At 42.5% G+C, this 17,141-nt stretch overlaps 1 protein-coding gene across 3 annotated transcripts in view; it reads left to right on the top strand.

Annotated features, from left to right (window-relative positions):
* Positions 1–13,823, top strand: part of IGSF5 (immunoglobulin superfamily member 5) — a 188,798-nt gene extending 174,975 nt beyond the window's left edge. For 2 of the 3 annotated variants that reach the window (XM_073617231.1, XM_073617230.1), the window contains exons 7-9: positions 3,633–3,736; positions 6,559–6,629; positions 9,373–13,823. In XM_073617231.1, coding sequence (XP_073473332.1) covers positions 3,633–3,736; positions 6,559–6,629; positions 9,373–9,435 — 238 coding nt within the window. In that variant the 3' untranslated portion in view covers positions 9,436–13,823. The remainder of the gene's footprint in view (positions 1–3,632; positions 3,737–6,558; positions 6,630–9,372) is intronic. The other variant, XR_012241801.1, reaches the window with a different exon arrangement.
* The last annotated feature ends 3,318 nt before the right edge of the window (positions 13,824–17,141 follow it).

Here is a 17,141-nt window from a genome sequence, read left to right as displayed (position 1 = left end):
GAAGGTCACAGTGCAGAGGGAAAAGCAAAAGGGAAATGTACAGGGGGTATGCAGGGCACAGTAGAGGGGGGAAACCAAAAGGGCACAGTACAGGGGGTCAGGGGGGGCACAGTACAGGGGGGAAAGCAGAAGGGCACAGTACAGGGGGGTCAGGGGGCACAGTACAGGGGGGATCAGGAGGTCACAGTGCAGAGGGGAAAGCAAAAGGGAAATGTACAGGGGGGTATGCAGGGCACAGTACAGGGGGGGAAACCAAAAGGGAACAGTACAGGGGTCAGGGGGTACAGTACAGGGGGGAAAACAGAAGGGCACCGTACAGGGGGGTCAGGATGGCACAGTACAGGGGGGTCAGGATGGCACAGTACAGGGGGGGTCAGGAGGTCACAGTGCAGAGGGGAAAGCAAAAGGGAAATGTACAGGGGGGTATGCAGGGCACAGTACAGGGGGGAAACCAAAAGGGAACAGTACAGGGGTCAGGGGGTACAGTACAGGGGGGAAAACAGAAGGGCACAGTACAGGGGGGTCAGGATGGCACAGTACAGGGGGGTCAGGATGGCACAGTACAGGGGGGGTCAGGAGGTCACAGTGCAGAGGGAAAAGCAAAAGGGAAATGTACAGGGGGGTATGCAGGGCACAGTACAGGGGGGAAACCAAATGGGCACAGTACAGGGGGTCAGGGGGGGCACAGTACAGGGGGGAAAGCAGAAGGGCACAGTACAGGGGGGTCAGGGGGCACAGTACAGGGGGGGGTCAGGGGGGCACAATACTGCACGCCCGTCCTGGGACAGCTTAGTAAAAAGCATGACTGTCCCGGCAAATCCAGGACAGTCGGCAAATACATAATTGAAGATTATCATGGGGCCCTCATGCACCTAGGTTCCCTGGGCGGTGCCCAGGAGTGCCCATGCATTGAGACAGCTCTGTCCGTGTGTGTATACTGGCATACAATCCTAGAAGTAGACAATCTGCGTCCAGGAGAGTATAGATTTACACATGCACAGGTTCATATACAGAAAAAACTTGCATGAGGGTAGGGTGCAGCGTACTAAACTCAGAGGCCGAGGTAGTTGAGAACAGTATATTGGGAGAGTTCCAACAACGTACAAACAGGCCAGGCGGGTAGGCACAGCCGACTGGAGCCACTTACACACAGTAGGAAAGAATCAAGACCTTGAAATAATGCCGACAGAGAGGAGTGAGAATTCAGCCTGGCCGGCCTACACCAAAATGGGAGGCATCCCACGAGGAGATAGCGTAGTCCCTGTACTTTCTCTATTCCTCAAGAACCTTTCCCTGCCAACAAGCACTGTCCCTGCCAGAAGGGAGAATCTATCCTTACACTTGCATAAAGCACACCAAACCCAGGAGCCAGAGTCTTAAATAGACTCTGCCTTGACCCAAGATGGCCACGTGGGGAGCCAGCATCCAATCGGACAGCTGTCTCCTGGTGACTACAGGAGGTCATAGAGGAACCAAGTTCCTCACAACTTCCTTCACCTTCTGCATAATTCGGTCAAGCGGTACCTACAGTTGGGAATACAGACTACACCTGCCTACACGCATACAGCAACGTAAGCCAATCATTACTTGGATTGTGGGTACATAGCAGCTGTATATGTCGGGCATATATATATACAAGTCGTATCTCCAAAAGCACTCTATTGCAAAAGGCCAAAAATTGTCATTTACCATTTGCAAGGTTCTTATTCACAAAAATCTGAAGTTTTCCTCAAAAAACACCAAAAGGGCTCATGTAGGCAGACGTTTCCTTCCTGCATTTGACATTCTTTGGAAAAGCGTGTCCAATGCAGGTCAGCAGATTCCCATTCCTCTCCCTCCTGATTGGCTGAGACACAAAATCGGTGAGCCAATGAGGAGGGAGAGGGGGCAGGGCCGAGCCGTGGCTCCATGTCTGAATGGACACACAGAGCAGAGGCTCGGCTTGGGTGCCCTCATAGCCAGCTGCTTGCTGTGGGGGCACTCAGCAGGAGGAAGGGGCCAGGAGTGCCGGCAAAGGAACCCAATAAGAGGAGGAGGTGCAAAACCAACTGCACAGAGCAGGTAAGTATAACATGCTTGTTATTTTTTTTTTTCAAAACAAGACTTTAATATCACTTTAAGGTAAATCAAAACCTATAAAAACACCAGCACGCTGCAAACATAAAAATATAAGTGAACAAATAACCTAGTGACAGAATACCTAACTAATCAACCTAACAAATAGAACGCCTAATTAATAACTAACTATATACAATATATACAAAATTGGGAACACAAAAAAGCAGGGGAAAACTGGCGATGCGAGGAGCCGATGGGAAGAGGGGACCATAATTGGGATCAGGAAGAAGGGGTACAAGGCAGAAGAGTACTGGGTACAGGGCAGGAGCAAAATCAGGATACATGGAACACAGAATCTGGCAGCAGCAAGACACTAGGTGTCTTGACACTAGGTACTAGTAGGGGAGGACTTAAATACCATCCTAGCAGCCAGCATCAGATGGAAACTCATTACTGGGGTCTGCTGGCTGCTGGGAGATACCTGCTGGTGGACACTGGAATTACAACCCTCCACCCGGGAAACCTCAGTGCCACCAGCAGGTGATCCAGGACCTGACAATCAGTTTGTACCCCTGCACTCTCAAATCCCGGTGACCTGTCTCTGATCTAAGGTTATTGCCTTCATGGTCTTGTGAGGTGCAGTGAACTGCCCCAAACCACACTCTGAACCCTGCCCATGCCATGACGTTGACTCTACTTCAAAGTGTAGTTCCCTGGCAGCCAGCTACCTCACCAAGCTACAAAGTTGCTATTACCTTTCCCCTGACCAGCTCTATTCAAAGATGGAAGCAACCACAAAGTAGCATGTAGAAACACAGAAAGGAACGCCTGACTGAAACCCTAAAAGAGTCAAAGATCATTTTAATTGTTGTTAAAAAGTCATATAAAAACAGCCAAAGCTTTTCAGGGGCAACACCCCTCCCCCTTCATCAGGGCTAAACACAGGATAAAACTTGGATGGACTCAGAAAAACACAGTGCCCTCACAGAACTATGTTAGAACTGGTACTTAACTGATAGAACAACTAGACAACAGTTGCTGAGCAGTAATGGGGCCATGAGAGTGGTGTTTCCTCCGAAAAGCGTTGACTGTTTTTATATGACTTTTTAGCCAACAATTAAACTTATCTTGGACTCTTTTATCTGATTTTGGTCTGGCGCTCCTTTCTGTATTTCTATGGTTTGAGCCCATTGTGTGCAGCCTTGCTGTGTAGGAGCCGTCTTGCCAGAGCTATTGAGCTTGTTTGAAGTTTTCCTTTATCTGATTACACCTGCAAATGTAAAAGTTCCCTGCACCTCTTTGAGTGTGTTTGTTGTTCTGGAGTAGAAATGAACAAAAAAGACCCAAAAAAGACCCTACAAAAAGATGCTTATAGAAAACATTTTTTAAATACCAGATCATCAACCTTGAATAATGAGTGGAGGGTAGGGGGTTATTTTTGATGTTTCTGGGGTGCTTCTTTAAATTCTGATAGATGAGATTGCTGCAATTTTTTTTTTTTGCTGTTTGCTGAAATTGTGCTGTCTATGGTTGCCAAGTACATGATGTTCCAATGTTTAATTGTTGTCTCCTAGGAAAGCACCACAGCGGGATTTCAGTAATATCCGGACCATTGACAGAGTCAGCCTTGGAGAACACAATTACACATACACACCAGATCTTCCATCAGCAGCACCAAGTAAGGATTTATTTCATTGTATTCTTTTATGTGAATTGATTATTTATACTTATACTTAAAACTGGTCCATGCTTAGGGGCCTATGACAGTTCTTACTCCTTCTTGCTACCCCACTGTGTACATCAAGGGTCTCCAAACTTTCTAAACAAAGGGCCAGTTTACTGTCCTTCAGACTTTAAGAGGGCTGGACTGTGGCCAGAGGGAGTTGAAAATGCCCCAGGATCAGTTGGAGTAGGCAGTATATCAGGCTTTGTGGCCAATGGGAGTAACAAAATTACACGGCGTCTGTGGCTTGTAGGAGGATGAATAGTGCCCCATCATTGATATCAGTGGGAGGAATAGTGCCCCATCATTGATATCAGTGGGAGGAATAGTGCCCCATCATTGGTGTCAGTGGGAGGAATAGTGCCCCATCATTGGTGTCAGTGGGAGGAATAGTGCCCCATCATTGATATCAGTGGGAGGAATAGTACCCCATCATTGGTGTCAGTGGGAGGAATAGTGCCCCATCATTGGTATCAGTGGGAGGAATAGTACCCTATCATTGGTGTCAGTAGAAGGAGTAAGCCACATCATTGGTGTCAGTGAGAGGAATAGTACCCCATCATTGATATCAGTGGGAGGAATAGTACCCCATCATTGGTATCAGTGGGATAAATAGTACCCCATCATTGGTGCCAGTGGGAGGAATAGTGCCCTATCATTGATACCAGTGGGATGAATAGTGCCCCATCATTGGTATCGGTGGGAAGAATAGTACCCCAACATTGGTATCAGTGGGAGGAATACTACCCCATCATTGATATCAGTTGGAGGAATAGTACCCCATCACTGGTATCGGTGGGAGGAATAGTGCCCTATCATTGGTGTCAGTGGAAGGAGTAATGCCCCATCATTGGTGTCAGTGGGAAGAATAGTGCCCAATCATTTATATCAGCAGGAGAAAGTATTCCTGCGTCGTTTTAACTGACAATTGCGTGGTTGTGTGACGTTGCACCCAAACAAAATTTGCATCCTTTTTTTTCCCACAAATGGAGCTTTCTTTTGGTGGTATTTGATCACTTCTGCGGTTTTTATTTTTTGCGCTATAAACAAAAAGCGACAATTTAAAAAAAAAATGCAATATTTTTTACTTTTTGCTATAATAAATATCCCCCAAAAATATATAAAAAAGAATGTTTTCCTCAGTTTAGGCCAATATGTACTCTTCTACATATTTTTGGTAAAAAAATATCGCAATAAGCGTACATTGATTGGTTTGCGCAAAAGTTATAGCGTCTACAAAATAGGGGATAGTTTTATGGCATTTTTATTATTAATTTTTTTTTATTAGTAATGGCGGCGATCTGCGATTTTTATCGGGACTCCGACATTATTGCAGACACATCGGACAATTTTAACACTATTTTGGGACTATTGTCATTTATGCAGCAATCAGTGCTATAAAAATGCACTGATTACTGTGTAAATGACACAGGCAGGGGGTGATGAAGGAGTTAAGTGTGTCCTAGGGAATGATTCTAACTGTGGGGGGATGGACTATCTAGGACATGACAGGGAGCAGTGATCTCTGTCATGACACAAGGCAGAACGGGGAAATGTCTTGTTTACATAGGCATCTCCCCGTTCTACCTCTCCACACCGCAATCGCGGGCCGCCAGAGAACATTGAGTTCCTGGGACCCGCGGGCACACTCCCGAGGCGTGCGGCGGGCGGGCGCTCGCGTGCAAAAGGCGGCAAATTTAAAGGGACGTACCTGTACTCCCATTTGCCTGCCTTTGCCATTCTGCCGATGTACATCTGTGTGCGGCGGTCAGCAAGCGGTTAACTTGCTGCACATTTTCACTGCCGAGTTGTACACTTGCAGAGCACTTGAAGCACAAGTTCTAGTTGACACTTTTCCAATTTGTAGCAAATTTGCATGGCAAGTCTCTAGCAAGAGCAAAGTTGCAGTGGTGAGTCTAAAGCAAGAGCTCTGCAAGTCTACAGCATGAAAATTCAGCCACGGTGCCCCCTGTGGTGGGAGGACTATTGTACAACATAACTGAACCTGAATTTGCAGCAGACTTGCAGAATGTTCGCATAGAAAGTTGATCTGGAGTTATGCATTGCGGACTTGCTGCAATTGTGCGGCAAACTTCTGAAGCCGGGAAAGTCTAGCAATAGCTTAGCAAGTCCTTTTCAAACGTGCAGCACAATTGCTTGCTATCTGGGGCCTTACCTTAGGGAGGCAGGGGGAAGAAAGACTTCCTAGATATTGTTTGTCTGGTGGGGAGAGGCCGTGCATGATGCAGCACACAGAGAGACATTCTCCTCCTGGCCGAACAGGAAGTATGTCCTTAGACACGATTGGCCTAGGGAGTCCTAAGATTTCCTGGCCAATCAGGGCTTCCTTGCACTTGCCGCCCCCCCCAAAAAAAGTAACCAAAGCCACTGGTTCTGGGCATCCTGTTTCAGAGCTCACTGCTACTCACTCTCTCTCTCTCTAATTCTGTCCAAAATCAAAGTCTCACTCCTTCAGCTGCATTGAGCCTAATCTCAGGGATTGTGGCGCACTCTCAAGTACTTGACATAAAAATCTGCTGGCGAGAATGGGAGCCCCGGATAATGCTCATAGCAGGTCAATGGCCTTGGAAACTGAGATTGAGACTTTTTATATTGTCTGTGTCTCTGATTGATGGATGAGAAGTTTCAAGGGTATTCAAATAACCAGTGTCCACCCTGAAGCAAAATTTCACTTTTGGGGTGAATTGGCCCTTTAAAGCTGTATCCATTTGAATTGAGGAGAAAATCACCGAGCTGTTAATAATTTTGTTCTTTAGGTTTTCGATCAAATCACAGTGACTCGGCCTTCTCTGAGACAACAGTAACTCCAAGAAGCAGTTCATCAAAGGTAACCAGTACTGGGCTACATTCATTACTACTAGTTCAAAAAAAATAATAATTATAATTATTATAATACAATAATATTATGGGCCCAAGAATGATAATATCTCCAGGATACAGTTTTATTATTCATCTTTAACCATTTGACCTCCGGAAGATTTACCCCCCCCCCCCCCCCCCCCTTCATGACCAGGCCTTTTTTTGCTATACAGCACTGCGTTACCTTAACTGACAATTGTGCGGTCATGCAACTCTGTACATAAATTATATTTATGTAATTTTGCCACCACAAATAGAGCTTTCTTTTGGTGATATTTGATCACCAATTTGAAAAGAAAAACTACATTTTTTACTTTTTGCTATAATACATATCCAATAAAAAAAATCAAATGTCTTCATAAATTTAGGCCAATATGTATTCTGCTACATATTTTTGGTAAAAAAAATCCCAATAAGCGTATATTATAAAAAAATTATAGAGTCTACAAACTATGGGATATATACTGTTTTTCTTTTTTTTTTTATACTAGTAATCAGTGGCTGTCCATCCATATGGGGCGCAGGGGCGCCGGACGCATGGATTCCAATGGGTTTTTTGTTTTTTTTTTGAAGTACGTGATTAGAGCCTGAGGCTGTAATTAACTTAAAAAAAGGGTGGGCTTAATATTTGCTATTGTCTCCCTATTCTCCTCCTGACCAATCAGGAAGCGGCCACGGGTCCTGAGACCCAATTGGCAAGGGAGTCTCAGGACCCACTTCCTGTTCAGTCGGGAGGAGAAGGAACGGCCCTGAAGCGAGGTCTCCATGAACAGCTCACCCGCAGCCACATCCAGCACCCTGGCTCGGACATTGGAGGGAAGGGGTGGGTGATTGGTGGTGCTGGTGATTGCTGGCTTCATCGTCTCCTGAGCGGGAGGGGGGTGGCATTGGTTTGCTGCCCCCCCCCTATAATTTTCATTTTGAACACCAGCCGCCTCTGCTAGTAATGGTGGCGATCAGTGACTTATAGCGGGACTGCAATATTACGGTGGACAATCTGACACTAACTGACACTTTATGCCAGAGAGGCAGGCTGATGATGTCACAACCTTTGACTCAGTCAATCAGAGGAAGTTTTGTATTCATTGCAAGAATACATTATTTTCTTTGAATGGCTGAGGGCCGATCAGATAGACTCTAATGTGTTCCGGGTATGAGAACACATTGCAGTATGCTGTATGCATTCCATGCAGCACATCCAGCGGCCTCACTTCTTAGTGAGGGACATAGTGCATTGGGCCAGCTTGGCCAAAACAAACTATGTAAAGGGTATCAAAAGCTGGAATTCAGCTTTAACACCTCCAGGAGGGCTATTTTTTTCTTTAAAGAGGATCTGCAGTCTGCTCAGATAATTTGTAATAAAAACATCTTTGCCATTCTGAAGCTTCCCTCCAACCACTTTGCATATCATTTTATATATACTGTGATTCTGTACTTGCCAAATATGCTGCAGAAATCTCCCTCTACTGAGTCTGGCTGCAGTCATTTTAACTGTGGGCAGCTGAAGCTTCTGCCTATTCACTTCCTGGATTTACACAGACACACAGAGGCACCCCTCCAGCTTTGCAGCCCTGCAACTCAGGGGCTCAATCTCATTGGCCACTCTTACGACTCATCGCCCTCCCTTCCTGGCAAACTCTCACGAGAGTGAGAGAGAGATCTGTGCATGATGTCATAAGCCTAGGCTATGGACCAGACAAGAAACAGGAAGTGAGCTGTATAAGGTATTTACAGTGGAACCTTGGTTAATGAGTAACGCGGTTAACGAGTAATGCGGTTAACGAGCGTTTTGAAAGACGAGCAACTTTTTTTTTTAATTGTGACTCGGTTTGCGAGTGTTGTCTCGCAAAACGAGCAGAATTCAAGCTAATGGGGTTTGCAGTACCGCATTTGGCCAGAGGTGCGGGGGCGCCGGTGACACTCGGAGCCGTTCGTAAATACTCGTAAACACTAAGTTTCCGAGTGATTCCAAGGGTTTACGATTTCAGCCGAGCTGTCCCCGAGTATTTTCAAGGCTCTCCGGCGCCCCCCCACCTCTGGTCACATGCGGTATTGCATGCAATAGAAGTCAATGCAGAACAAATTATCTTCGTTTCCATTGACTTCTATGGGGAAACTCGCTTTGATATGCGAGTGCTTTGGATTACAAGCATTCTCCTGGAACGGATTATGCTCGTAATCCAAAATTCCACTGTACTGGCAGAAAAAAATATTTTACTATCCAAAGTTAAAACAAGGACAGAGGATTTAATAGATGGAAAGATTAAAAAATTACTGAAGGTCCGCTTTAATAAAACATTTGCCTGGAGTTGGGTTTTACTTTTACCCAAAGTTTATAAGGTGATAAATACATATCCCTCTTTGATAATATATTGTCATGGGATATGTACATATTTCCTCTTTAGCACAATACTTTCCTTTGTCATTAGCAATATCTGTGTGGCTCTAATATTAGGAGAATCCTCCTGCACACAGCGGGTATAGATTTTGCCAAATGAGAGAGAAAAAAAAAACATCTCTCTTTTTTTTTTTGGATGTCTTCATCTCCAAAATAAATAAGTGCAGCTTCCAAATTAATACTCTAATTACAAACTCAACAGACATTGCCGCAGATGCAAGGAAACGACTGGTGTGCTATAACAGAAGGGAAAGTATGCTATTTTTTGTATTTATTTATTTTTTTAATCGGTTACTTTTTGTTTTCCATGCAGGTTGTTGGACTGGAAAGAACTGACGACCATTTGAAGAAAACCAGACATCTTACACATGTATGATGTCATTCCTGGGGACGTGATTGCACCTATTACCTGGAAGACTGAATTCAATAAACCGGTTCTGTAAAGAAAATGTGAAAATTTCCATGTTGAATCCCAGATTTTTTTTTTTTTTTTGCTATGTCCACATAAAGTGATAGGAACCACCAAGTCAGGAGGAGAAGGTTAATCTCTCCCAAAGAGGACACAAATGACAATAATAACCTCACAGCACTTCTAACCTATGCTTGATTCCAAAATGAAAAAAAGGAGCCAGGCTTTAAAGTTAACCTCTTAGCAGATATAAAAAAACATGAATCAATGCAGCTCGGTGTATATTAATTTATTATTAAATGTATTTGTTTAACCACTTCCGCCCTGGAAGATTTTACCCCCTTCCCGACTAGAGCAATTTTTTGCGATTCGGCACTGCGTCGCTTTAGCTGACAATTGCGCGGTCGTGCGACGCTGTACCCAAACAAAATTGGCGTCCTTTTTTTCCCACAAATAGAGCTTTCTTTTGGTGGGAATGGCGCAATGGCATGGAAAGGACTCATCAAAGCCGACGCGTTTCGTCTTCAATGACTTCCCCAGACTTCAACTGGGTTATATCCCAGTTGAAGTCTTGTAGATGAAACACGTCGGGTTTGATGAGTTTATTTTATTTTTCTCACAAATAGAGCTTTCTTTTGGTGGTATTTGATCACCTCTGCGATTTTTATTTTTTGCACTATAAACAGAAAAAGAGCGACAATTTTGAAAAAAAAGCAATGTTTTTTAATTTTTGCTATAATAAATATCCCCCAAAAATATATAAAAAACCAAATTTCTTTCTCAGTTTAGGCCGATTATGTATTCTTCTACATATTTTAGGTAAAAGAAATCGCAATAAGCGTATATTGATTGGCTTGCGCAAAAGTTATAGCGTCTACAAAATAGGGGATATATTTATGGCATTTTTATTATACATATATTTTTTTACTAGTAATGGCGGCAATCTGCGATTTTTATCATGACTGCGACACATCGGACAGTTTTGACACATTTTTGGGACCATTGGCATTTGTACAGCAATCAGTGCTATAAAAAAGCACTGATTACTGTGTAAATGACACTGGCAGGGAAGAGGTTAAACACTAGGGGGCGATCAAGGGGTTAAGAGTGTCCTGAGGAGTGATTCTAACTGTAGGGGGGATGGGCTACCACAGCGATCACTGCTTCCGATGACAGGGAGCAGTGGATCACTGTCATGTCACTAGGCAGATTGTTTACAAAGCCATCTCCCCGTTCCGCCTCTCCTCACTGCAATCACGGGCTGCCAGCAAACATCAAGTTCCCAGGACCCGCGGGAATGCTCCCGTGGCGTGCGGCTGGCGCGCGCACCCCATAGGTGGCAAATTCAAAGGGACACAGGTACACCCATTTACCTGCTTTTGCCATTCAGCTGACGTACATCTGTGTGCGGCAGTCAGCAAGCGGTTAACCACTTCAGCTCTGGAAGGTTTTACCCCCCCTCCCCATGACCGGGCCATTTTTCGTGATAAGGTACTGCGTTAATTTAACTGACAATTGCGCGGTCGTGCAACACTGTACCCAAATACATTTTTTGTCCTTTTTTCCCACAAATAGAACTTTCTTTTCGTGGTATTTGATCACTTTTGCGGTTTTTTATTTTTTGCGCTATAAACAAAAAAAGGCCGACAATTTTGAAAAAAAAAAAAAAAACAATATTTTTTACTATTTTTGGTAAGAAAAATCCCAATAAGCGTTTATTGATTGGTTTGCGCAAAAGTTATAGCATCTACAAATTGTGATATATATATACTGTTTTTTTTTCTTTTATTATACTAGTAATCAGTGGCGGCCCGTCCATACGGGGCGCAGGGGCACCGCCCCCCCCATCCACGCGTCCGGCCCCCTAATTTACATTTACATCCCAAATACATTTTTTGTCCTTTCTTTCCCACAAATAGAGCTGTATTTTGGTGCTATTTGATCACTTCTGCGGTTTTTATGCTATAAAAAAAAAGACCGACAATTTTGAAAAAGAAAAAAACAATATTTTTTACTTTCTGCTATAAAACATATCCAATAAAAAATGTAAAAAAATCGAATTTCTTCATCAATTTAAGCCAATATGTATTCTGCTACATATGTTTGGTAAAATAAATTCCCAATAAGCGAATATTGATTGGTTTGTGCAAAAGTTATAGCGTCTACAAACTATGGGATAGCTTTATTTATATTTTATTTTTTTACTAGTAATGGCAGCGGTCAGTGACTTAGGGTCCTTTACACTGGCTTGTCCGTGTACGGACTCCACTTTGCTCAGCAGGGATCGGTCCGCTGACCCCCACTGAGCAGGCAGATGACAGGTCCGTCTACTCTCACTGTGCAGAGATGGACCTGTCAAAGCCCCGCTGTCCTCTATGGAGAGGAGGAGAAACAGGGGGAAATGGAGAAATTGGTTCCTTTATATGCAGCCACCCACTTGCGACTGGGCCCTGTTGTTCCGCCACCAGGGTCGGAGGAAAGGGCCCTGTCCGGGGGGTCAGGGGAGCCCTTCATGGTTTCTTGCATCGGAGCCCTGAAGGTTCTAGACACGCCACTTTGTGCCATACTCTTTCCATTTTCGGATGATGGATTGAACAATGCTCTGTGAGATGTTCCAAGCTTGGAATATTTTCTTTATAACCTAACCCTGCTTTAAACTTCTCCACGACTTTATCCCTGACCTGTCCGGTCTGTCCCTTGGTTTTCATGATGCTGTTTGTTCACTAAGGTTCTCTAGCAGAGTGGTCATCAGCCCTGTCCTCAGAGCCCACTAACAGGCCAGGTTTGCAAGATAACTGAAATACATCACAGGTGATATCTCATTTGCTGCTCAGTGATTGCAGTATTCCAGTCTGCATCTCCCCACGGTAATATATAAAACCTGGCCTGTTAGTGGGCCCCGAGGACAGCCAACATCTGAGGACTTCAAAGAACAGCTGTATTTATACTGAGATTAAATTACACACAGGTGGACTCTTTTTTACTAATTAGGTGACTTTTGAAGGCAATTGGTTCCCCTAAATTTCAGTTAGGGGGTATCAGAGTAAACGAGGCTGAATACAAATGCATGCCACACTTTTCAAATATTTATTTGTAATAAAATCTTGAAAACCATTTATCATTTTCCTTCCACTTCACAATTATGTGCCACTTTGTGTTGGTCTATCACATAAAATGCCAATGAAATACATTTATGTTTTTGGTTGTAACATGACAAAATGTGGAAATTGTCAAGGAGTATAAATACTTTTTCAAAGCACTGTATATCATATTTGGTATCTAACAAATTGTAATTTCATTCTGCTAAATAATATGCTGGTCTTCAGATTGTGAAACCTTGTCATATGGGAAAACAGATGTACCCAAGATAGATGGCATTAGGGTAAGTCCACTGGAGCATTATAAAACACACCAGCACGCCTCCAACACAGCCCTCAGATCTTTTGACTGGGCGGGTGTTAACTCAATAACACCCTCTTGAGGGTCAAGAAAAACCCATTGCATTAGCAGCTCTGGCTATTGTTATGATCAAAACTATCAAGGATACTTTAGAGTCTCTGTAGCTCAGAGTATATCAGGGTATTGTTTGTATGTTTGTATATCTTTTGTGATATTATTTATTCTCAGTTTTACTTGACTTAGGCCCCTTTCACAAATGTGGTCCGTTTGTCCGTTTTTCATCCATCCACTGATGGATGAAAAACGGACATTAATGCATTTCCATGAGAAAATGGATGTAAATGGATGATCATCTATTACATCAGTTTACATCCGCATCTGTCAACATCCATTTTTTGAAACAGATCAAAGCTCTATTTTTCTTCCATTAAAAAAGGGATTGGACGAAAAACGGATGTAAACAGACAAATGGTCAGTTTTCCATCCATTTTTGCATGGGTCTTGGATGTAAAGAAACGGATGAAAACTTCATGCGTTTTTTCTTTGAAAAGACGTGACTGAACTGATGAAATGAACGGTCCACATATGGGAAAGGGGCCTTATCAGTTGTTGGATGATTATGTGTATAAATGAGTATATATTTCCCCCGTGTATACACTGTACATTTCTATTCTAGGACTGGGTCCCTACTCAGGGGGTTGTTTTTTGCTTTAATTAATAACTCTGCTAAATAAACACCTTAAAAAAGGGTACTGGGAGTCAAGTCTCTGAAGGCCAGTGGCTCTGCCATGGCAGATTGGACTAGTCTGCAAGCAATCTGAACTCTGGAATCAAAGACTTTTGCTTATTTTTGCTTCATAATATTTATTTCTGTAAATATTTACTGCATTGTTTTTTCATTAAAAGCTGAACCTCCAAATGCTTTAACTAGAAATTAAAGTGATACTAAAGTCTCATTTTTTTGTGTTTAAAAATAACAAACATGTTATACTTACTTCCACTGTGCAGTGGTTTTGCACAGAGCAGCCCAGATCCTCCTCTTCTTGGGTCCCTCTTCGGTGCTCCTGGCCCCTCCCTCCTGCTAAGTGCCCCCACAGCAAGCCGATTGGGGCACCCGAGCCGAGCCGCTGCTCTGTGTGTCCATTCAAAAACGGAACCTTGGCTAGGCCACCCCCCCTCTCTATTCTCATTGGCTCACTGACTTTGACAGCAGCAGGAGCCAATGGCGCTTTGCTGCTGTCTCAGCCAATGAGGAGGGAGAGTCCCGGGCAGCCACGTCTCTCCTGCAACATCACTGGATAGAGATGGGCTCAAGTAAGTATTAGGGAGGCTGAGGGGGGCTGCTGCACACTGAAGGTTTTTTTTTATCTTAATGCATAGAATGCATTAAGATAAAAAAAAAACCTTCTGACTTTACAACAACTTTAAGAACTATGTTTCTGTGAAGAGCTGGCATAGTGTAAAATCTAAAAAACAAAAGTAGCTTGCGCTAAAATGTGTCAAGTTGTAAAAAATCTAAACAAAAATTCATCAAAAACTGCTGCAACTCACTAAATATCCACATCTCAATATATCCAATATAAATCTAGTTGTGTTGCACTGTCAATAAGTGCAAAATAAAGTGCTTCACAGAGGTTAAAAAATTTATACAAATAAATATATCCAATTCATATGAAAAAACAACCAAAGATATATGTGAAAAAACGTGGACACATGAAAAATGATATACAGTTGTGCTCAAAAGTTTGCACACCCTGGCAGAAATTGTAAAATGTTGGCATTTATATTGAAAATATGACTAATCATGCTAAAACTCTTTTATTTAAGGATAGCAATCACATGAAGCCATTTATTATCACAGTTTTTTGGAGCCTTTTTTAAATCTTAATGATAACAGAAATCACCCAAATGGCCCTGATCAATGTTTGGCCTTGGTACAGATGCAGAAGGTGGCACACACAGGTTAAAATGGCAATTAAAGGTTAATTCCGCACATTTGTGGCTATTTAAATCACAATTAGTGTCTGTGTATAAATAGTCAATGAGTTTGTTAGCTCTCACATAGATGCACTGAGCAGACACTGAGCCATGAGGAGGTAGAAAAGAACAGTCAAAAGACCTGCGTAACAAGGTAATGAAACTTTACAAAGATGGAAAAGGATATAAAAAGACATCCAAAGCCTTGACAATGCCAGTCAGTACTGTTCAATCACTAAATAAGAAGTGGAAAATTTGGGGATCTCTTGATCTCTTGAGTGGATCCCATTTGAAGAAGAAACAAGGGTGGAAATTTCAGCAAGACAATGATCCCAAACACAAAGCCAAGGAAACTCTCAACTGGTTCCAAAGAAAGAAAATAAAGCTGCTAGAATGGCAGCCAATCACCTGACTTGAATCCAATAGAGAATCCATAGAAAGAACTAAAGATGAGAGTGGGCCTCTTCTATGAACTCTGATCTTTAGTTCTTTCCATAGATTGTTATGGAGACATGGAACCGGTGAAAGGTGACACTTTGCCCTAGAAAACTCTTCTTAACACTACCCCTGCTAGCTGAAGCTGTCCTCTGGTAACGCAATTGGTAAACGCGATACTGTACAATTCTGCACAGCTTTGCAAATATTGAATATAACTATATATCTGTGCCAAAGACCATATACTTGTTTGTGATGCACTATAACAAGGACGCATATAAAAGATCCGTGCTTTATCTGAAGTGTGTGGCTTTGGTCCTGCCTACATGTTGGTGCTGGTGCATATTTATATCTTAAAAAAAACTATGAAGGAACATAGACCACAAAGCGTTAATATGTGATATTATTATTATTTTATTATGATGATTGCATTTACATATATACAGTATGTAAAAAAAAGCTGTAACTAATCTATAGGTTCTCATTTAAACTCGAATTATTCAGCTTTCAGGACAAGGTAAGCCAAGGTCAATTGTTTCTCTGCCTACGAGCGGCTTATAATAATTGGCTGCTCAATTAACTTTGCTGTGGTTCAAGATTAAGGCTATGTTTCCACTAGTGCGTCCCCAAAGTCGCGCGATTTTGCCGCGATTTTTTACCGCGATTTTACCGCGACTTTTTACCGCGATTTGAAGCAATGCCTGTATCTATGGACCTCAAGTCGCATCAAAGTGGGACCAAAGTAGTGCAGGGACTACTTTGAAGTCGCTGCGACTTAAAGTCGCACAGATATGAACGGTACTCATTGGAAATCATGGGAAACAATTTGTCATGCGACTTTTCAGTCCCAAGTCGCATGAAAAGTCGCACTAGTGGAAACAGAGCCTAAAGGAACGGCATTCCTGTAATTTATGTACGATAGTAAAATCTTTACAAGTGCAATAATGTTTCCATTTTTCTATCAAATAAAAAGTCCTTTTTTTTAATATACGTTTGTACATTTACCATTTATACATATACATTTGTTATTATCTTATTTATAGCATTTTTTTTTCAGCTAATAAATACTGCAACAGATGTTATACTTTAAATGAAAATGTTAAATATTATAGGTATTTATGAATGCATACATCTTCTTTGGCTGTACATTTAATTTGCAGAGTTCTGATGTGAAGATTGGAATTATTAACAGTTGAATAAAATAATTTTGCTTTAGTAAAGTCTCAGAATGAAATAAGTAGTTTAAAGCAGTATTGAACCCAAAAACCAAAATGTAATGTATTTAAAAAATCCTTAAATGTGGTAGCTGCATTTGTTTTCTTTTATTAGGCTTTATTCTGGTCTGTCTTAGGGTGTCTCCGCCCTAGAGGAGCGGAGAATCCTTTGGATTGTCAATCTGGGGATAGGGTGGTGTTGGATGCACTAGTGGATTTAGGCCTTTAGACCCCATTGCATGAGGCTCTTAGGCTGCATTCACACCTGAGCGTCTTCAGCTCATAAAACACCCCAAAAACGCCTGAAAAATGCCCAGCAAGCAAAATCCCATTCATTTCAATGGCACCTATTCGTTTGTCACCTGAAGCAAAATGCCTGAAAAACTCCCTAAGCTCAAAAAAGAACATGAGCTTCTTTGGGGCAGATTACAGGCATTTTTCTGCCCTTTACATTGGTGACCTGAACAAAATAGTGGGGAAAAACTCTGCAAAAATCGCGGTAAAAAACACGGCAAAATCGCAGTAAAAACGCACAGCTTTGAAGCGCTCAGGTGTTAATGAAGCTTAAAGTTTAGCTGCAGTTGGAGGGCACAAGTGCACCAGCTCTACAGTGAACAGGAAATAATTATTTGATCCCCTGCAGATTTT

The sequence above is a fragment of the Aquarana catesbeiana genome, linkage group LG02 (genome assembly GCF_042186555.1).
Source record: "Aquarana catesbeiana isolate 2022-GZ linkage group LG02, ASM4218655v1, whole genome shotgun sequence".
Lineage (NCBI taxonomy): Eukaryota > Metazoa > Chordata > Amphibia > Anura > Ranidae > Aquarana > Aquarana catesbeiana.
This window is presented reverse-complemented; position numbering and strand designations above follow the sequence as displayed.